The following is a 22,239-nucleotide window of genomic DNA, read 5'->3' on the forward strand; positions in this document are numbered from 1 at the left end:
TGTAACTTCAAATGTCACAGTCACTAGGCAGAAGCAGTGAAGGGGGGGGAGGTGCGGGGGGCAGGCTGTTGTTTAGGCTTTTTTAATCTTGTAGATCTCATCCTCCCGTTTCCTTTCCACTAGTAATTCAGCCCTGATCATTCAGATGAAGGAGTCCAGCTCTCACCTCTTAGGCTGCCAAATCCTGGTGGCAGGGCCATAGTCTTTTATTTGATTCCAGAGTGCCAAGTACATTTATGGCACCATATAAATAATACATAAAAATATTCATTGCTTGCCTCTCCACTGACTTAAAGTGATGTGAGAAGCAGGACAATCCTTTGCTCCCCCTCTCCCTTTCCTCTTATGTAACTCTGTGAAGATGGCTTTTTCCAGACGGCCAAGCAATTAGCATGGAAGCGACCAAACTTGCCCAGAGCCTCCAAAGGGTCAGCTCCAAGAGGTAGTTAAAAGGAAGATTAAAAGGAAGGGTCAGTGGTGGCCAAGGCCTGGGAAAAGCCAGGATGGCGCAGCAAGGGGAATGCAAAAGCTGCAAGCCAAGAATTGTGCCACAGTCCCATCGCTGACATCTCTCCTTCAGTGACTCCCATCCATGCTGCCAGCAAAGCCCTAGGGATTGCATCTCTCCTTTTCCAGCAAGGATTAATTAAGCCTATGGTCTGACTCATGAGTATCCCCTTCCCTTGTATCTTACCTGCTTAAGTTCCCAACTAAACTGACTTTTAACTGGCACTAATCTTGAAGAGTCCCATTACAAGTTTTTAACTGCCATTAAATCCCTCCAAATCAACAGAAAAGAGAGAATCCTGAGAGTCAAGGCTAAAGCATATCACAGCCTCCTCACCACTATGCAGCACTGAGCTTAAAAAAAGAGGGTGAATGACAAAGAAACTAGGACTGAAGTGGAGGGAGAAAAAGCATGCTTGAAAACCCACTGACTTTAAACATTTATAGCCTTAAAACTACTGAATCACTTTTTAGCACACAGACGCAGAGGTTTGTTCCAAGAATCTCAGAAAGCACAAAAATTGTGCCAATCCAAAGAGTGCAGAATGACTAAATATACAATAAATGTACCCATTTACAACTGCAAAAAATTATGAGATCATATTTATGTACACAATAAAATGTAAGTCACCAGTTAGATCTATTACTAACATACGATATGCTGTAGCTGTTTTAATAGCTATTTGTTAATATGAAGACTTTAGCATAATATATAATTACACAGATATGTACTGCACTATGTAGTATTTGTAAATAGTTCATACTATACTAACATAATTTACAAAGAGGTCCAGAGAAATCATCAGATTATAAGGCATAAAATTTCAGATTATCAGGGCTCTGAGTTTTCCACACTTCACTATGAATTAATGTTTGTTATATTAAACACCAGTTAGTAGTACTAAGTTTATATATAAAGGTCATATTTAAGCAAAAAACCTGAACACAGTTCAATTTATTTACAGGAGGATGTCCCCCCAGAGAAGAACAGTGGAAAGAAATTTAATTCCACCCCACGACATAAGGTTTGGGGGTTTGGGGACTTCCTTATTTTTTTTGTTGTTTGGTCAAGGAAGGTACACCAGACTACACATTTTGGAAAAGGTTGTGATTTATCACAAGAGGACAGAGTTGGAAGTAGCATGGTCTAACTTCTGTCTAGCTAGCTCATATCTCCACAAAGGTCTCCTGACATTAAACATCACACTGCTGATGAAAGGACTGCATATTTTCTGCTTCTGGACATGACCATATAAAACTTATTTTGTACCATGCAGAAACATGTGGAAGTACCACAAATATCTGTTGACAGTAAATGCACAGTCCCATGGAAGGTCTGTACTGCCTCCAAGCCATCCAGTTAGAAAATCTTCCCTTTACAGATCTTACAAGGTACAAGACTGACCCTGTTGTTTTTCCCTTGGAAAATCTGTAGCTGACAGATACGCTCTGAATTTTTCCTGGACTTCTCCAAAACAGATATTTGTTGTACAAAAGCTGCAAGTTCAGAAAAGCATTTAACTTCTATTATGCCCATTGACTTTAATGTTGCCACTCATGAGTGCAAAGTTAAGCACATGCTTAAGTGTTCTGCATATCTGGGATCCTTGTATAATTTAAATTTAATGTGCCGCACAGTGCAATGTGGGAAATAATAATTCATTTTTCAGTTTCATGGCCAAGCATCTATTACTGCAGAAACACAGCAGATACTTTTCTGCAGGTTTTTCAGTGAAACTTTTGCTTCATATCAACCTGAAATGTTTCATTCACCTCAAAATAACATGTGCTGTTTTGTCTTCCAGTTATCTCCTTCTGTCCCCTTCCTTTGTTACAGAAAAAAATCTTTATTTTCCTTTTTTTTTTTAATGTAGGTCAATTTTATGAGTAGCGCCTTTAGAAAATGAAAAGTCAAAAAAAAATAATACATGTCAGAAATATCAAACCAAGTATTTTGTTTCAAGTAAATTAAAAGGAGCTACTTTGGCAAATACCAGAATTTCCTTCTGCCTTCTTGCCCTCTCCTCACATTCCTTTACATTAAAAATATTGGCCAGTTTTAACTCCAAAACTTAATTTTTTTGGAAAAAAAAGCGTATCTATTGAAAAAAAAAATAGCTGACCCCTGATGCATACAAACAGGACTTTTGTCTCAACATTTCATTAACATCTTAAAAAGCAAGTCAGTCAAATATGTGTGAAATTTCAGCAATCTGTATTAATTTGCAGGCATGCAGAAATCCATTTCTCTCCCTTTTATGTCAATTACAAAATTACCATTTTGATACTTTATTAGCTTCTTTGGCATTTCCAACTAATTTATAGGCATGGATACTATTTTTTTTATTATTATTAACCTACTGCATTCTAAATTATTTTATTTAAATGCCCTGCTGGCTGTCCACATTTGGTTTTATTCTATTACTACTGTACATGAATGGAAATTACATATAGCTATTAGATTATTTCACACATTAGTTCATTTTATATAATCTTTCCTGTATTTATTGCCTTCGTTAGTCTGAAATACCTCAGGCACTTGTTTCTTTAATGTGTCTGAAGCTCTCCTGTTAATGGAAATTGGATTATATCTCCTGATTACAGTCAGATGAAATCCAGACCCAGGAGTCGCATGCAGTATTCTGTGACAGGCCATCTTACCGGCAAGGTTTTCACAAGGGGCTGGGGCCGTAGCAGCCCCCTACATGGACCCCAGACAGATGCAGCCCAGAGGCATGTGCAAGGATGCTCCAGCTGGGCTTGCCAGCACTGCTGCCACCGAGCAGAGCTCCAGCCAGGGAGCTGACCCAGCCAGAATGGCTCTGCCCCCACCAGGTCCACATCCAGCTGCTCCACTGCACAAGGTAGACCAGCAGAGACAGCAGGTGCTGGTTTGGCATCTGTGCAGGAGGAGAGCAGCTTGGCATGCTGCAAGCACAGGGAGCTGAAAGGGAGTTGTCAGAGCAGCTCTTTACCTGCAGGACTCACAAAGCCAACACTGCTCTCAGGAAGGAGCAGATCTCTCCTCCCTCAAACTGCCCACAGCTGCACCAGATTTAAGAGTCACAGCTTGACATATGATTTAGCAGCTGCAAGGGTTAACATGGGGGAATTAACAGGCATGGTGAGCTGGGTTCCTGTGTCAGCTCTGGCACCAATTTTGGGCCAGCTGAGCACAGAGGGGTGGCACTCAGCAGGGTGAGTATCACCTGGCAGAGAGAGAGAGTGACAGAGGTCACTAAGCTCAGTACAGGGAGCCTCCAGCTGCCCTCAGTCCAACCTAGTACTCTGGCACAGAAGTATCCAACTCAGCCCAGCTCAGACAGCCCTGCTTAAGCATCCACACAGCACAGCAGGGATATGACATTAGTCACTGTCTTGCATGTTATTAGGGAGTAAGTACTGGGGCACAGCCAAGGCACCATCCAAGTCCTTAGACAGCTGGAGCATTTCAGCCCACTTTTCCAGAGAAGCAGCGGGTCAGCAGCTGGAGGCATCTCTTGGAACAGGTCTTTCAAGGTAAAGTCCAAGGAAGAGGGTCCAAGGAGACCCTCAGGGTGGCTCTCGCAGGGTGTAGCCAACCTGACCTTGACTAGCATTCCCCAGCCAGGCACAGTAATGGATTTTGTGAGTGCATCTGGCATTTTGGCTGCTGTACAGTGCCAGTGGGGACACCTTCCCCAGGTACTGTCATGCTACAAAGACATTTGCAAGCATATCTAGGTCTAGGCTAGTAGGAACAATATCACTCGAAATAACTAGCCCTTTGCCTACTGGCTTGGATTACATCCTCTGCCGACTCCTTGTGCTGGACACAGCTGCCCTTGACAGCTGAAGTAGCAAGGCCTGGAGGTTAATGTGCCTCACTTCTGCTGTGGACACCAGATCACACATTGGAGATAAAAGAGACTGGAAGCTATAGTTCGTCCTCTTGGCCACCTGGCATTGGTCAGTGACTGCCTCCCTTGAAAGTCTTAACCAGCTAATTTAAGTAGGCAGGAAAAGGGAGGTACAGCACAGCACACCTCCATCTGCCCTGGATGTGGCTGCTCCTTGCACCCCGGCCAAGTGGGGGATTGCGGGGGTGAGTGAGTTGCAAGCAGTATGTGGGTTTTGGAAGAGGGAAAAGAGGAGATTCAGAAGAGTGAATTCATCCCAAACAAGGGCATCTTGAAGCAGCATGACATATGCCTGAATGGCTGCTCCCAAATTCTGCAGGGCTCTCTGCACATTCAGAAAATGGAAATCCATGAGCCCAGTAGATCAAGCTTATTTACTCACATCTTTTGGATGGAGTTAGTCCCACCTGTCTTTATTCTCCAGCGGCAGCAGCTGGCCTTCAGTTTTTACCAGCCAATTTTCATCTGATTCCAAATGCTCTGGTAGATCATAATTTTACCCAAATGCTGTACTTGCACTAGCAGCTGTGTTTGAGGCACACCACAATGATGTGAGTACGTACTATGGCCTTTCTCTTCCCCAAGAAACAAAGCACATATGTGTTAGGACAGCAAAAGCAAACACAGGTATGTTGGCAAAGAAAAGTAGAAGAAAATTACTGCAATCCAATACACACCGGTGGCCCTACAGAGAAATTGATGAAAATAGGCCCAGAAACTTGTACCCAAAGGCTCTGTGAAGCTCCAGGAGTTACCGCTTTCAACTGATATTTCATGCACATATCTCTGCAGGTATGAAGAATATCTTGAAAAACGTGAGAATGAAAGCCTGGCTCTCTCCATGAGCCTAGGCACAGCCTGAAACAATAGATCACAGGTATGAACTATCCCATTTAGCTCAGACAGCTGAAAACCTAATGATGACAAACTAATGTTAACTTTGATAGGGCTGGCTGGTTTTGAACAGTGTCTTTCAGTCTGAGGGAGTCCACAGCTTTGAAGGAGTCTCCACAATAACCTCCACCTACCAGAAAAGCATCCTCCCCTCCACCCCCTCCTCAACACAGCACACTGAAAATATGGAGACAGCATGAAGCAAATTGATGTTGAAATTAAAACAAATAACAGGAGTACTTTGCATGGTTTACATTATTCTGTGTCCTATTTCATTCCAGGAAAAAACAACTAAAGGGAAAAAAAAAAACTTTTAAAAATTAATCCACCACAGAATTTCTAGCCTGCTGCACAGGACACAGTATACACAGGGGGCCTGGCCACAATTTATTTCTGGACTGTTATGGGGGACACAAGAGGCAGTAACTATAACCAATTCAGCAGCAGCAAACTGACATTTGCAGTCCTCTTCTTGCTGCTATCCCCGATAGCAATGTACACGACCTATTGCTATTTGGTTGCCCTGCAATGGCATGATCCCTTAAGCAGCCTCAGTGATTGAGTAACAAATTCAACATGGGCAACCGAGACTGACAACACTTAATTCCTTGTGAGTAACCTTGCCACAAAACAAAAATAAAGCAGTATACAAAGCTTCAGACCCTCATGAACCAGACAGTGCTACCCTGTATGCATGAGAAATCTCCTCAAAATCTTCAGTGCCTAGATCTGAGTAAAAGGAAATGTTCTGCGAGGACAAAATGCAGTGCATGTAAACAAGGCAGCGAAACACATTCTGAACAGGAAACAATTCCTTGTGCTAAGCTTCCAAAGGCCTCAAAAAAATGAAAATATAACTTCAAATGCAAGCAATAGTAAATCCTCAAAGCCATGCTGATTTACCCCCATGGGCAGAACTTGTCCCCAGAATAAACTAACAGATCATATTTGCTAGCCTAATGGCCAGCATTCCCACACAGATAAATTATTTCATCCTGAAAAAACAGGTTACAGCCATTATACACATTGTCTCCAAAGCTCCGTTAATTCATTTCTTGCTGACAATCAAGGTGTGCTTTGGGATCATGCAAGCAAGCACAGTTCAGTTCTGTTTCTAATTCATCCCCGAAATGCTTAAAGCATGTAAAAATGCAACTGAATACCAATTAATAGCAGTTGTGCTATTTAAACTGGGGGCTAAAGCTATGGCATGACTGCAAAATGCTGAACTCTTTCCCAATAAACGAAAAGAGAGGGTAGAGCAGCCTCTTTGTGGAAAAGGCTGCTTTGGGGGGTTGGGTGGATCCATTACCTTTTTGTCGCTCAAGCCAGACACCTGGTCCACGTATTCCTCTTGGATCATGAAGGCAGCCAGGTTGGCAGTGTAGCTGGCCAGAAAGATGACAGCGAAGAAGGCCCACACTGACACCATGATCTTGCTAGTGGTACCCTTGGGATTCTGCACTGGCACAGAGTTGTTGAACACCAGCCCCCACAGCAACCAGATAGCTTTGCCAATGGTGAAAGAGGGACCTCCTGGCTCTAGAGTGATTGAGAAACATGATCCCACAGTAAGCATCTTAGAGTAAGTGGTCTGCATTTCTCTTCACATATGCATCTTGACTTCAGAGTTAAAAGCAGTACCTATTCCCACATTTGAGATGAATATCCACAGCTGTGCTTCCCTATGCTCATGACAATATATCTCAGCAAAGTGCAACCCAGAAAAATTATTTTTTTAAAACGTCCTCAGACTTCAATATTTATTTTGTCTCAAAGATTTCTGCTGAAACCTTATACAAAGGTGTTTTGGTTTTTGTTTTTTTTTTTTTTAAATCTGATTGGAGCATCTAAAAGCCCAAACATTCCACTTTGGTTCAAGTGTTGCCACCAAAAATAGTTTGCTCAAAGAAATTCTATCCTCATTTCTAGCTGTTCAACAGTGATGATGTCCTTGAACTCCCAGCATACACCTGTGCAAAAAAATGGCCTTCACTGTAGTTGTGCAGGTGTAAGGAAGAGCACCATCTGAAATAACAGGGCTCTAACAAATACTTCTGCAAGAGGGTTTAATTACCCAGTCTGCTGAAGACACACAAGCCAGCGAAAATGACAACTCCCTCTCCCCATGTTCTGTGTCTAAGGTACATAACAGTGACATATATTCTGGTCTATCTTGGGAAAATCAGCAGTTCTGCCCCAGAGAGTAAAGAGGCAGATCCAATGTTTTAAAAGCTGCTATTTTCCTCTTATTCACTTTTCAGTGTGGAAGCTCACACATACCCCAAAAGTCATGTGTGCTCATGAAGCACTAGGCCTGAAAACTTGTGAAATCCTGCCTTGTCTCCCAGCAGTCTCGTATCCCTGGCATATGCTTGTTCCATTAGTGGGAACCCAAATGAAAATTTGCTCAACTTGAGCACAAGAGCAGCTGTCAGGGAGACTGCAAATGCAATTACTCCAAGGATCCTGCTTCAGACACCAGGAAGACCCTCTTAGGATGAGAGCACTCTGGCACAGTTCAGGGGTCTGTCTCTTTTCCCATGGTGCCAGCCTGCTTTGCAACCTTTTGGGTTAGTATCTTGTGTTTTATCTCCTCCCTTGGGTATGCTGACTAGTGCCTAGTGCTGCTGCCTGTGGTTAAGGTTGGCTCCAGCTCCAGAGGAACAAAAGGGAAGAAAGTTTTGATGCTCCTCTCCAAGCCCCTGAGCAGCAAATATCATAGATCATCTGAAGGCACTGTGTTACTGTAAATACAACTGAAAGGTGCAAGGGCTCATTTTGCACTCTGGGAACTACACACCAAATTCAAAGCAGAATCATCACCTGGCAAAACTGGAGCCTTTAGATGCCAGGGAGACAAAGCTGCTATAAGAAACATGATTTGGCAGTCCTTGTCTTTTTACATTCTGGAGTGGTAGCTTTATATCCCTCTCTATCTAACATGCCCTAAGACACACAGGTGCAAGGCCTGCAAATCATCAGTGGGAAACGTAAGGTGTAAGGAAATTTTGAGAAGTTCCCTCCTAAAGCCTTCCTTTCTCCACTGATCACCCCATGTGCTTTCACAGTTACTTTGTCAGCCACAAACCAAGACAGCAATGAGAGCCTCTGATCCAAACCAGGGACCCAGAATCCTTCTGAGATCTCCAACTTGAGTGCCCCAACAACAGCGCAACGTCATTTAGGGGCCAGATTAGGGCATGCCCACCTGACCCTGGAGAGAAAAACTTGATATCCGTAAAGAGAAAATAGAGGGGTGGGAGGCAGGAGTATACTGTCGTAGACTAGTTCAAATGCAGCCAAAGTAACATCAGCCAGAGTGTTCATTACCAAACATTACCAAACAAGCATTGCAGTCTCTGCAGCAGATTTCTACATCTTCACATTACATCTGTCAGGGATAATATCTGCCTGATCATGCAGTACCGTTCATAATTGCTCAGAAATATTGATACTTGCAGCTGTAGTTCAGCTAAATTAATAACTGCACAACTGCACACCTGTACTAAGAACTGCTTCTAGTTCTACATCTGTATTAATATATCTCAAGGGACTCACAGGTTTAACAGTATTTACTTGTGTACACAGATGCATGTGGTTACAATCAGTCGCCATATAAAGGCCCTCCACAGCTCCATGTTAAGAGATAAGTTCTCCACTTCTCTGTATTTGTGGCTCTGCTGCGTTCTCATTAACACATATTTTTTTTTTTTTACTCTTCTCTAATTTGATAGCATAAATTTACTCAGAGTACTAGATCGGGGAGTGAGTGCATTTACCAATAACTGTGTCTCTCCCACTATCCTGAATGGACCAATAAACCCAGAAAGGTCTGAAGGGCTGATTCATCAGGAGATGAAGATAAGGAGATGATGGAAGGCTCGACTTGCTAACTTGCTAACTGTCATGACAATAAGAAAAAAAGGATGTCTCTTAGGCTGCTGTGCATCTTCTCTTTAACTCATTGGGCTGTCTTCTGAAGATTAGAACCACAACAATGTGTCCTCACTTGTTCCCATCTTTCCTGCTGCCCTTGCAAAACTTCCATCACCCACTACCAGGAAAATGAGCTTCCCACTTTCTCAGTCAGCCTTAGCAAGTCGAAGAGCCACGTGGGGGAGGGACATGCCCAGCTGACAGATGTGGAGTCTGGAGGACACAGCAGTGTGCAGGGAGGCCAGCAGAGTGGCTTGCTCTTTGGGAAGATGCATCACTGAAGGATGGATAGACAGCGCTGAGCGCTCTGATTGCCTCAGAGAGTGCAGCACTATAGGCACTGCCAGCACTGGCTACCAGGACCCATTTTCCCTCAGTGAGAAACGAGTGGGAGCTGGTGCATGCTTTAGAGATGAAAGGCGACACAGCTCCGTCTCCCAAGCCAAGCAAATTACCCATTATACACATTTGCTCTCTTCAGAGCCTTTTTTCTGCCTCCATCCCTGCTCTTTTTAGGCTGAACACAGACCTCAGAGCAGGCTAGACCCATATTGTATTCAAGGCAAAGGAGACACCCTGACAAAGGAGCTCGGATTGGAAGCAAGAGAGGATCATAGCAAGGAGGGACTCCCCTTACCTCTGCCATCAGCAAGGCACCGATTATAGCCCACAGGGCTGAAGTACTCAAAGACGAAGACAGCCACCGCAGAGATGATAAGCAGCATCACAAACATCATCACCCATACATCAGCACTGAAAGGCTCTGGAGAGGAAAACAAAAGCATGGTGAAAGACCTGATACACCACCTCACACCTCCTTCACCTCCTTTGCTCTCCAGAACACCCCAGTGAGAGTGTGGGGCAAACTGGGCTGGGGAAAAATAGAGTTACAACAAAGCCTCCAGCCCCAGTCTGAAAAACATCTTGAATTGAGACAAATGTTTCTGTCTCTGTAATGACTGCATTCCTTCTTACTGTTATATTTGTGACACATGGCTCCATCTGGAACTAAATGTAGCCATTGTGGCATGCATTGATAAAATAAAATGCATTGATAAAATACTGTTCCCAGGAAGTCCTCCAGCACCATCTGGAGAGAGTGGGGAAAATCAAGCAGAACTGGCAGAGTTTCAGACAAGCATTCAACTTTCAAGATGCTATCGAGCCAAAGAGCATCTCCAAATTTCTGAGGTTCAGCCATAATGATAGTAGTTTTTTCAGCTATTCCTTTCCTGTAGCAATGGGAACGCTGGCTCATTCTAGAAACGTTACTGTTCATGTTCTGTAAGTGTTTGATCTCTGCCAGGTTTTCTATTTCTCCAAGCCTGAACAGATAAAGATGGGACTGAACAGATCAAAGAAGCTTAGAACTTTGCTCCAGACTATAGCCTGTTTTAAATTGCAATTTAAAATCTTGGAGTAAACTTTATCATTGCTTTTACATACCCCAGCAATATTGATGGACTTGGCCAAAGGCAAAAACTCCTGAAGAGTGAGTAGTCATGAAACTCCTACTTAAAGAGGTTTAGAAAATATTTTTTACCCATATAAAGTTATTTCTGTTTGTAAATATTCTCAGGGTACTGGCAAAGACCAGACAGTAATTATATAAAACATACACTGCATTTGCTGCATCATAAAACATTTCATGAAGCCAAATAGTAGATACTAGGAAGACATGGAAGTCTTAGGGAAATGCAGTATCATTTCTGCATTCTCTGATCACCCTCCACCACCAAAGGACATTAGAAATCACTTTACTGGAAGACAGTGTCAGCACAGAACCGATGGCTCTACTCTTCTTGAAAAGCTCTATTAGATCTCTAACCTCTACCAGTTGTTCTGTCAAGGGAAGGCAAGTTAATACCTTCTTTACAGAAAATTTCTCGCAAAGTGCAACAATTTATTGCTAATTGTTATTACTAAGTACTATGGCATACCAGCTACAAGGTTTGAATCATTTTTCTTCTGGCCTACACTCCTAAAACATGCTATTAGCTGAGTCACTGGGAAACCATGTGCTGCAGAGTAGATGACAACTCTAAGTGAGCCCAGACTTTGCTGGGATTAGGCACACAATTGCTGAGGCATGCCTTGGACCTCCTAACAGTGCCTGTTAGCATTTACCTGGATTTTGCTTGCTTGGGATTTAGAACTAAAACATCAGAGTTTATTTTTATACCCCTGTCCCACAGGTACTCCCAAAAAGGAACTTTCAGGCTAAGAATCACGAGCAACCTTCACCTAATTTTTGATGAACACTAGGTGAAATGTTAATTTTAGATTAAAATGATACCTAAGAAGGCAGAAGGTGAGACAGTTCCATTGCTACGTGACACCATGACGCTGATTCCTGTCTCAATGAAGGGCACAGAGAAATCTACTACTTCTGAACGCTCCTCATTAATGGTGAGGGATCCTACAGCCATATAGGCCCGTTTGGTGACAACCTGGAGGAAGGAAAGGAAGAGATCACACACAGACCTGAGGCACCTCTCAAGCATCACAGCCAAACCCCTTCTCACTTTTCTGCCTTTCCATACAATCCTTCTATTCTTGTAATCCCATTCCCTATATTGTTTCTATCATCCCTCCTTTCTAATCTTTCATCAGGACACCTTCTTTCAGGAAATCAACAGACATTAATCTTCCCCTCAAAGCTGGTATGTGTATAAAAAATAAATCTGCAGAGGTCTTAGGATAAACACATCATCCATTGAGAAGACGTCTTATCTCATTTTTCTGTCCTTGCTTTCTCCTCCCTCTAACACTGCAAAGTCTTATTTCATTCTTTATGCACCTTATATATGATCTAAGCATAATACAGGTTGCAGCCTCTCTGGTGCATGGATATCACCCTCTTTCTTTGACTGTGAAGGCCAAATATGTGACACTATAGAGAATAATAATTAATCGTCACATAGGAAAGGTAGACAAGGTCAGAGTGTCAGAGCCGATTAATTCACCTGGTGCCCAGAAAGAATCCAGGTCAATCATTTCTATGGAGTCACCTCTGTCCCTGCCATGGAAGGTGACCCAATAATGACAGCAGACCAGACCTGACCCATGTCACCCAGCAGAGGGATGAAGCCCACCATGCCCCCCTTTGTTGCTGACCTCTCCAATCATTCCATTCCATGTCCCATTGATCTTTTTCCCATGCTTGCCATTAGTCACCAAGTAGAGGTCATAGGTGAACTTGACAGACTTTGAGATTTTCTTGAGGATGTCAATGCAGAACCCCTTGCAACATTTCTTCATGTAATCTGGCTCCTCATCAGTTTTGTTCCTGAACCATCACAACAACAAGGGGTTAAAACACTAGGGAAAACTCCCTTAATTCCCTTCTTGTGTCAATATGCCCTCCCCCTTACATAATCAGATGTGGAGAATTTAACTTGTGCAGTCTGTGCTGGAGGGTGAGGGGGCATACTACAATGATTTGCCGAAAGGAGCCGGTCATGAATGGACACAGGCTAGGTGGGGCAAAGAGAAGTGGCTTTTCTAGGAAGGATTATCAGGGTATGATGGTATTGGTCTAAGAGACTTTCTACATTCTGCTGTGAAGGGAAAGCCCAATAGGAGCAGAAAAACTCAGGGGTGCATACTCAGTCACTATGCGTTTCTGGCAAGGGACGGTGTTCCTCATGCATGTGCCACTTAGGGGGTCCACATTTTCCACAATGACGAACGGTGCCTCTTCCAAGGTCACGATACTCAGGTGATCATCCTCGCGTTCCTCAGAGTCGGGATACAGCTCAAAGCGGGGCCACACATAATACTTCATCTGCAACTTTTTTTCCTTCCATTTCCCCACCTGTGGAGACATAAACCACAGAATACAGACTTTTAGGTGCCCCATCCCTCTGCATTAACCACAGCTCACACAGGCCTGGGCAGGAGGACCACTCTGGAGTACCCAAGCTCATGGCTCAGTTAAATTAAGGACATTCCTGGGGAGAAGGCTCTGAGTAAGTGGGTTCAAACCAGAGGGATGTAGAGAACAAGAAAGATGTCTGGGTTGTCTCATCTCTGTGATACTTTCACCCTCTGGGAGAATGAGTGGATGACCAGGGGGACACCACTACTATGGTCAAACAGACATGGTGTCTTTCAATTTTCTCAGCCAAAAAACAGAAACAGAGCTTGTTTGTCTCCTTGAAATGTTGACTTCAGCCTAGCCACAATAATAATTCTTTCCTGCTAAAAAAGAGGAAAAATATATTTAAATGGTGAAAAAGATGTAATTTTGAAACAGAAATTGAAATACTTCACTTGAAAAAGTCAAAACAGAACTTCTTTATTTTGTAAAAAATTTTGTCTTTATTTGTTTTCAGTGAAATTCATTAAACAGATTCATTTTAGTCAAACTTCATTTTGTCCAGCAATAACTCTTTGTTCTAGAAAAAGGTTGCCCATTCCTAGTCAGGACTGAGTTCTTCCAAGGGAGGCAACTGAAGAGGGAGATGTTTTACATTTTCAGGACAGTCTTCAAATGTGAAGAACACCGACAGAGATGCTTGCTAGCTGTAGTTCTTGCTATCCCCTGCTAAGGCCTTACTGAAATAACGGCTCTTGTCATTTCACAATGACTTGGTTACGTACCTTTACTGGAAACAAGGAAATGCTCTGTGTCTCTGACATACGAAAAATAAAGTCAAAAAGCATCTATGATTTTTCACTCTTGCTGTTTTTGCTTAATTATATATTGCAATTTTAGACCTTCTTGGTTTCCATTTTTTAAGCAAAGAGAGATCATATCTTCAGTGGTCAGAAAAGGGGGTTGGGATTCAGTTGCCTTATACCTACTGCCACAAATAAGAGCTGTTTTGAAGCCACTCCAGTCCCTGAAGAAATGATACGTGTAGCACAGCCACTGCCCATGGTAAACCATTCCTTGCAAATATTCCAGGAAAAGAAAAAAACTCTGAACATCAACTATGCTTTCAACTATCAAAGTCTTGCCTTTGTTCTCAATTTCCCCCATCACAGTTGACACTAATTAGCACCTTGGCTGGCAGCTGAAGCTGAGAGGGCAAGAAACTAAATGGGCTTTAGAAGGAATTTTCCTGCACAATCCTCAAAGAAAGCCCTCCAAGCCAGGGCTGAGATACGCTGACTTGATGGCAGAGGCAGTGTGAGTGTGTGGGAAGCTTGCACGATTGCTCTTAGTGGTGTACCTGCTTGGTGGGTAAATAGAAAAGCTTCATTCCACTGCAATCCAACACCCCTCCCACCACCCCCAAATTTCAGTAATTTATTTATTTAAATGACAGGAAGGGAGGGAGAAGCACTTATTAGAGGCTCATTAGGTGTCAGCGGTTATTCTGTGAAACTCAAAGCCCAGCTGGGGTTTGGCATTTGAGACCAGCTAGAATTCACATAAAACACTTGTCACCTTCAAAACAAACAAGCAAATGCTTCATCTGGCCATGAAAGAAAAATCCACTCTGGAGGCTTGTGGACAGAGAGGAAAGGCAGAAGAACTCACCCAGAGACGGTAGATTCCCCATCCATCCCTACAGTGTAAACACAGCACCCTCATACTGCTTGGACCAGCAAGCAGGGTACATAGCTATTTTCTCCTTTCTCTATTTTTTTGTTTTGTTTTGTTTTTTTGTTTAGTTGGGTTGGTTTTTTTTTGAGGGAGGTGTCTGTTTTTGTTGTTGTTGTTGTTACTTGAGTGGGCAGGTAGAAGTTGTTTTAATTTTAAAATACCTTTTGAGCAGCAGGTGAAAGCTGGCTGGCTGGGAGCCCCATGAACTGGTGGCCCCTTTTGTCTGCAGAAGACAGGTAGTGCTGTCTGGGGCAGCAGATGGCCTGTACTCATGCTAATATCTAAGCCTGGATGTGAAGAGTGCATTTCTGAGGGAATAAAGAGCATACACTCACATGCCTACCCAGGGTCTGCTCAGACCTAGATTTCCCACTCGTTGACCAAGCAGGTCAATTTATCATCATCTGAGCCAGAGATTTCTGCAGTACAACTTTAGCCCTCAAGTAACTGACCTTAAATCCCCAAAACCAGTTCAGTGAAGCCACCAGACAAGCAGAATAACTGCACACATGGAGCTCAGTAGGGACCAGTGATTAAGATGCTGCACAGAACAGCCCAGACTTGAGCTCAGTAACATTAACTTATCATAGAAATAAGTGGTTGATGAAAGAGACATCTTGCAGAATCTCAGCAGCACTTAGATATCACAGTAATAGGCATGATATAAACCCCTAAGTGATAAATTAGATCAGATAGGCAAACCCAATTCATAATTACCCAGAAGTTCTCTGGGACAGAAAGGGGAGTTCATAAGGCTGCGTGCCAGGCACGTTTCACAGTGTTGTACTACATGGCCAACATTATGAAATTAGGATAACAATGACAGTCTTGCCACAGCCTCCCTCGTCCTGAAGGACTTAACCTGCAAATACAGTTGTCCATATAAAATCATTCTAAATTGCCCATAAGGAAGAAAAACAGGATGTAAGGGAATGTTCTGACCTAAATTTTCAAATTAACTATGGAGTGTCTCAAAAATACGTGCAAATACTATGTTTCATTGCTAACCTGAACAATCAGGCATGCCATATACCTGCAGACATGTACAGATATGAATAAGCAAAGTCAGAAAAGGTTTGTGAATTAAGAGGTGGCAGACTTCTTTAGATGCTCATGGAAGCAAAGGTCAAATGTGTATGCACTTAGAAGAGCAGGCTTAAGCAGCATGTGGGCAAGGACAGTAAGGATAATAAGAAACACCACATGTGCAGAGGATGGAGGCAATGCAAGAGTGAGAAAATACAAATGTGCATCATATGCTAGATAATCTGCCATGAGAGGAAAGGAGCAATTCGCTGTGGGGACAGAGGTTAGCCACAACAGAATTAAATGTCACAGATTTGTCCAGGTAATGAAGCCTACTCTTAAAGAATATAACCTGTCAAGCTGTGCAGAGCAGAGCAAGGCACTTCTGAAGTCTCAGGGTATTTGGTATTAACAGCTTGTGAACTGTTATTACTTAGGTTTTGCCCAGTGCTTGCCTCAGCAAAAAGAAGAAAAATAAACCATCCCAGGCATCCTACGTATTGGTCACCCTGCAGTTTCAAGATCCACTGGGTGTTCTCCAGTCAGAGTCGTCATCCAGACTCCCACCGGGAGCCCTGGAGGGTCACAGAATCAGCAAAAGTAAGGATGCTAGGGATATTTAAAATCCCCTTTCTAATCATATTCTCCAGTCTCTAGGTATGCTCCTGTATGGCAGGGCAGGTCTACTAAGAGTCAGATTTTCACCTTAACTTCCCTTTGCTCTGTACCACATGTGATCTGGAAAGCTATTTCAGTTGGGATTAATTTGGAGGTGTTGAGAGAGGATAGCAGCTAACTTTTACCTTAAATATAAGATCCTACTTTGGAAAACAAGCTGTTGGAAGTAGAAGTCCAGTAAATTTGCAAAGTATGAAAGTGAGAGCTATTGTAGAACAAAATGTTAATCATATATACTATTGGTTTGCCAAAGTATATAAGCTATCCAATGCAGACAAAAGGTAAGATTGCCTATGCCAGGGGAAAATGAGAGCCTTTCAAAAGCCTTCCAGCAGGCTGGTAAATTGCCTTAACCATGGTATAATGCACCCAGAATAAGTGTTCTGCAGTATGTTAACGTGCATCTTTAATGAAAGGTATATCATATTAGTTCCCTGAAACTAATTCTTAACAGAGGCTTTTCTCTCCTCCCAAGGGAAGCTAAGGCTTGTAACAGCCATTTGTGGCAGATGTTTGTCTAACCTGTCCTTACACTGACAGAGAGCCCAGAGTCTCCACGGGCAGTCTATTCCAGTGCTTAACTATCCTTCCCATTAAAAAGTTGGTTGTTTTTTTTCCTGATGTCTAACCTAAATCTTCTTGCTGCAATTTATACCAGGAGAGTGTATTTCCTTATTCTTCTACATGTGCTCTTTTCAGTGTTATCAGGTCAATAAGATATTTATAACACAGAGGAGCTGGTAGTCTCATTCAGTGGATAACTTACATCCTACACTGGCAAAAGCAACTGCGTGTTCAAATGACCAGCACCCAGTCTCACCATTTACAAAATCCTTACCCAGATGGGTAGTACAGACAAGTGCAAGCTGCTCACATGAACTTCCAAAATTGTATGTTCCAGCCAGAGCAGAAGCCAGTCTCTAAGCTCCTCCTAGCATGCAGGACTTCAAAGCACAGGAGCATCTGGAGAAACCTCTAACTAATGTCAACAGATGGAAAACCAAAACCTCCTAGAAATTTGGCTTTCAAGGACTAGGCCACAGAAGACAGTTCTGGATAAAACCAGAAATGTTCAGATATATTTCTCAGGCAAGATGCTCAGAAGCATTACATTTGTATTTGGGGTGAAGATTCAGGGGAAGGCCTGACCCTTCAGGTGCTTGCTTTTCACCAGGCTGCAGGAGAACTATGTCTGGGCAAAGTCTTTTGATAGTTTTTATTTCATTCAGGCTCCCATTTGCACCATGCCCTGAGCTACAATCTTTTAATTTAAAATCTTCTCTCAATTCCTGCCATTCCGGGTATAGAAGAAATACAAAAGGAACAAAAAGGATTTGGTTTCATTTACAGAATAAAAGAAAGACCATCCCAAACTCTCTTAGGACCTGAACTGCTTTCTACATTTCCCCAAAAGTTCTATGTTTCCTCCCTTATTACGTGTTTTTTTTTCCAGAAGCTGAGGGGCTTGTTCATTCTAGCGGGGAAACACTAAGGCAACAACACAGAGCATGGATTAGAAGGCAGAAATTCCCTATTCCACCAAGGACCTTTGGAATCTGATCTGCACCCTTGTGCCTCCACTCCACATTATGTAAAATGGAGATAGTGGTATTTTTTCACCTCTGGGGTGCACTGGGGACATAAACACAGAAAAGGCCATGGGGCTTACAGATAGTATGGAAATGAGGAGACACACACATGTGTCTAGAGCTAGATGAGAGAACATATACAGCATGTATCTGTGAATGGTGTAAATGTGAAACTTCCTGTCTTTTATATTTGCTGTCAGATAGTTAATTGGGAAAAACTTACATAACTTTTACACCTGATTTTAATACATGAAAAAGGGAAGATCAAATATAGAAAAAGTAAAGGTAAGATGCTGGGCAGCAGGCAGAAAATAGCAGTGTTATTGGTAATGAAGCTGATGGAAAAGCATACTTAACCCCTCTGGGAAGCAGGGAGAGTCCAGGGAGAAATAAGAGTCTTGTCAGTACAATTCGTACAGGTCCTGAATGAGGACATGGGAAAACCAGAACAACTGGGCAGGACCAGAAAAGGGCTACTGTAGGAATAATAGCACCATAGAAATAGCAATTATAACTGGGACACTGCCAATGGAAGTATGCACTGCTCAGGGTACATAAAAGTAAAGGTAAACCTGGGCAATGCTGTTTTAACCTTAATGTTGCAGTAGACTGTGAAGAAATAAATCATGCATGAATAAAGTGGAATCATTTGGGACTGAGATAAGTTTTTGGAAGGCTGGTGCAAGATATTCCACCAGGACTGAACTACAGAGATCTACTGTAGCTCCACAAGCTTGACTTTCAGTCTGGATAGAGATGATGTCATTAATGTTATTAAAGAGAAATTATATCAGGAACTAAGTCATTATGGGAGACTAGCTTTAAAGAGAAAAGGCGGAGAACAAATGCAAATTTTAACAGCAGTACCCTGATGTCTTTTTCTCTGGATTTGATAGCTGACATATTTCTTCAACCCAAAATTACTCAACAGGTAATAGGTCATGCTGGTTTACACTAGGTTTAGGCAAAGCAGTGAGGAACCTTACAGAAAAGCTAGTTATCGGAAATAACCTTGGATTGAGCGATTAGGGGAACAGAGAGCCTGCCTTAAAAAAGAAGATTAAAAAACTTGTTTAACCTAGATAAATGAAAGCCAAGAGGGAATATGACTGCTCCTTATAAATAAAGGGGAGACAGATAGACAAGCGAGGAAGAAAGGGGGGTTTTAAGAAGAAAAACGCTGTTGGTACAAGAACAACTGGTTGTGAGGAAATTTGCCTTGAAAATAAGATGTATTTTAACCATCAAAGAAGGGAAGTTCTGGAACAGCTGTCCAAAAGGAGCTGTGAAAACAACTAAAATGGAGTCAAGAATAAACACAACTGGTTTGTGTAGGGCTATATGATATTGCTGTCTAGAGCAGCAGGGATGGGACCAGATGAGCCTTTCCAGTTCAGTGGCCTTGAGTAAACAGAAGCAAGAGGAGGAGTTCTTCTATGGATAACCTCTTTTCCTTGACTTTTCAGCCTGCAGATGTCAAAACTCAGGCTTAATCATTATATCTCTGTCCCTCAGGTAATCTACATGAATACAAAGATTCTTGGTATCTCCACCTCCTAGGATCATACTTCTCTCATTCAGCAGCAAAAATTTCTCCAGTGCCCTGAGAATAGAATATTCCTCTTAGCCTTCACCCAAGCTGGTTGAGTCTTGACTCTCACATGTACAGTGCTGACATCACAGCCATTACCAAAAGTATAATTCCTGTGATGCTACAGGTCTGTATCCTCACATAGGCTGGTCTACAGCAGGTGGAGAAGGGATGCCACAGAGAGCAAAAATCTCCTGTTTACAGACACTTAAGGTGATTAATTAGCCACATCAGCCAAAGCAGACAAGAAATAGTTGTAAATGCTCCACATGCAAAATTAATTAACGCAGAAACAACATTCCTTCCTGAACCTCAAGTTCACCTTCCACAACCACCTGGGGAAGGCTGCTTTCTTCACTGCACCTGCAGAAGCAGGAATTGCTTCAAACAGCCTGTCAATTAAATGTGTAGGCTGCAGGAGATGGTGGAATTTTCTTCCTTCTATATTTATACAGCACCTAGCATATGCTGGAGAGAGGTTCTGCTTAGAATACAGGCAGGGTGAAGTACTTGCTTTTGCCTTGCAACTCATTCTGGGAATAAAAGCTCTTTGCAGAAACACAGTCAACCAGCTCACTGAGGTCTGGCATTTACACAGCTCTTGCCATTTTTGCTGAAACATTTCTTTCCTGGTGCATTTATGTTTTTCGTAATTGCTGAGGTCCTGTCCCCTGCCATGATTAGCCTGAGAAGGTTAATGAGATATACTTTGAGTGCTTCTGACTTCTGCAAAATCAGTGAACTATGGAGCTCCACTGGTGTCACAGAAAGGTCAGAGCTGTGAGAATGCCAGAGTGTTTGTCTTGGTAATCATTCTTCCAAACCAGAAGGTACCAAGAGCTCACTACAGGCATAAAAACAGTGAGGATCACCTGATAGCTCTCTCTGGGAGATGGTGTTGTTCTTGGTAGTAGTGTTAACTTGGTAGTCCAGGAAGTGGTTCATCCAGGCAAAGCTGACTCATGCAGAAGCAGCATGGTTTCCAGAGGGACATACTTGTTTGAGGTCCTCAGTGCTATCTGATGTACACATAACCGTGATTTATGGAAATGCAGGCTGCAATCAGCACAGGCATAATTAGGAGACATGAGGGAGAGGTTACAGGAAGATGTTGATGGCAGTGTGGGTAGTGATCTGAGTAGGCTGGAGGATGTAACTCAGCAAAGCCATAGCTTCTAGAGGGGGGCAGATCAGGTGTTAGGATTTTGGAAGAAGAATTAGGAAAAAATGCATATCTTAACAAACACTGCAGATTGACTGTACCATCCAACATAACCCACCTCCAGCTAACAGGCAGTGACAGCACCTGACTCAGGCTCTTCAATAATGTTGCATCCTTTAGAGCTGTCATGCCCTTCTGAAATTACTCTGAGGAAAGGTAAGTTTAGTACAATGTCCTAAACACCAGCAAGATCAGTCTATTCTGATTCTGGTCTGAGAAATAAAATCCAAAGACAGGGAGCTCACACTGCCCCTAACATTTCTCATCTAAGGTGAAAGAAGATTTCACTTTGAGCATCTCTACTGCTCTGCTCTGCAGAACCATGGAGCAGGGGAAAATATTTCAGGGATACTGGTAAGCTTGCAGTTTTTCTGTCACGGGGGGTTCAGAAATCACAAAGGTTTAAAAACCCCTGTATTTTTATGTGCATGTAGAGACATCTGAATGGTTTATGAAAGCATTTCACGGTCTCTAGGAGTGCATCCGCATTGTGCAGGTGTGTGTCTGCATCCAGTACGTGTCCATGCATGTAATGCCCTATCTAATGATTTTTCCCCTTGGCTTTCCCTGTTGAGCGCTGGGCTTGGGTTTGCATTTTGCTGAGCTTTCATTTCTTTCACTCAGACTTTTTTTTCTTAAAACATGTTACACAGAGGGAGGGATGGGCTTGCCGATTCACACTGCAGCCTGGGAGATGGTTTAGAGCTTCAGCTGGTAAGTGGGTCCCATACAGCAGTGTACAAAACCCCAACATGTGTTCCCCTGTGCAGTGACACCTACTTTTTACACAGAGTATCTCTCCCAGCATCTCTTGTGACCTGAGGCTGAAGGAATGTTTGAAAATGCAGATCTAGAGGAAGGACAAAAACATTTCCTTGTGATGAGAAAAGCTTAATGTTGAAACAGGACCTGGCACGGTTAGGAGAGGAGGCAACATGAAGAGAGGGGGTGGGTTGTCTAAAACTCATGGTTTTCTGAGTTGTGCAAGCCAGACCAAGGGCACCAATTTGAAAAGCATCTCCAAGAATATCAGCAAGATCCTTTAACCTTCACTGGGGGATGCTGCAGCAGGTGAAACCTCCCCATCCTGAATACACCAGCCAGAGCACCTGCCTTCTGCACAGCAGCCCCACATTGCCCCCATGTAGAGATGCACACCTGTGAAGGGAGGCACAGGCAGGCACGGCTGCATGCACACTCCTCCACAGAGAGACACAAGGTGCTTAGCTCCTCTCTCGCTGGTGAAAAGGGTTGGAACATGCCTCCTCTGGAGGAATTACTGCATATGTGAGGAGCAAGACTCAGAAGAGGCAGCTACAGAACTGCATGTCCCTGTT

The 22,239-nt window shown here is 42.9% G+C and overlaps 1 protein-coding gene across 1 annotated transcript in view; it reads right to left on the reverse strand.

The window, feature by feature from the left end:
• Nucleotides 1–13,296, reverse strand: part of LOC101912862 (glutamate receptor ionotropic, NMDA 2B) — a 31,190-nt gene extending 17,894 nt beyond the window's left edge. Inside the window, exons 1-5 of the mRNA XM_005237386.3 lie at nucleotides 12,848–13,296; nucleotides 12,357–12,528; nucleotides 11,536–11,689; nucleotides 9,877–10,002; nucleotides 6,613–6,842 (exon numbers count right to left, since the gene is read on the reverse strand). Of these exons, the coding sequence (XP_005237443.2) occupies nucleotides 6,613–6,842; nucleotides 9,877–10,002; nucleotides 11,536–11,689; nucleotides 12,357–12,528; nucleotides 12,848–13,101 (936 nt within the window). The 5' untranslated portion in view covers nucleotides 13,102–13,296. The remainder of the gene's footprint in view (nucleotides 1–6,612; nucleotides 6,843–9,876; nucleotides 10,003–11,535; nucleotides 11,690–12,356; nucleotides 12,529–12,847) is intronic.
• Nucleotides 13,297–22,239: the final 8,943 nt, after the last annotated feature.

The sequence above is a fragment of the Falco peregrinus genome, chromosome 6 (genome assembly GCF_023634155.1).
Source record: "Falco peregrinus isolate bFalPer1 chromosome 6, bFalPer1.pri, whole genome shotgun sequence".
NCBI classification, from domain to species: Eukaryota; Metazoa; Chordata; class Aves; order Falconiformes; family Falconidae; genus Falco; species Falco peregrinus.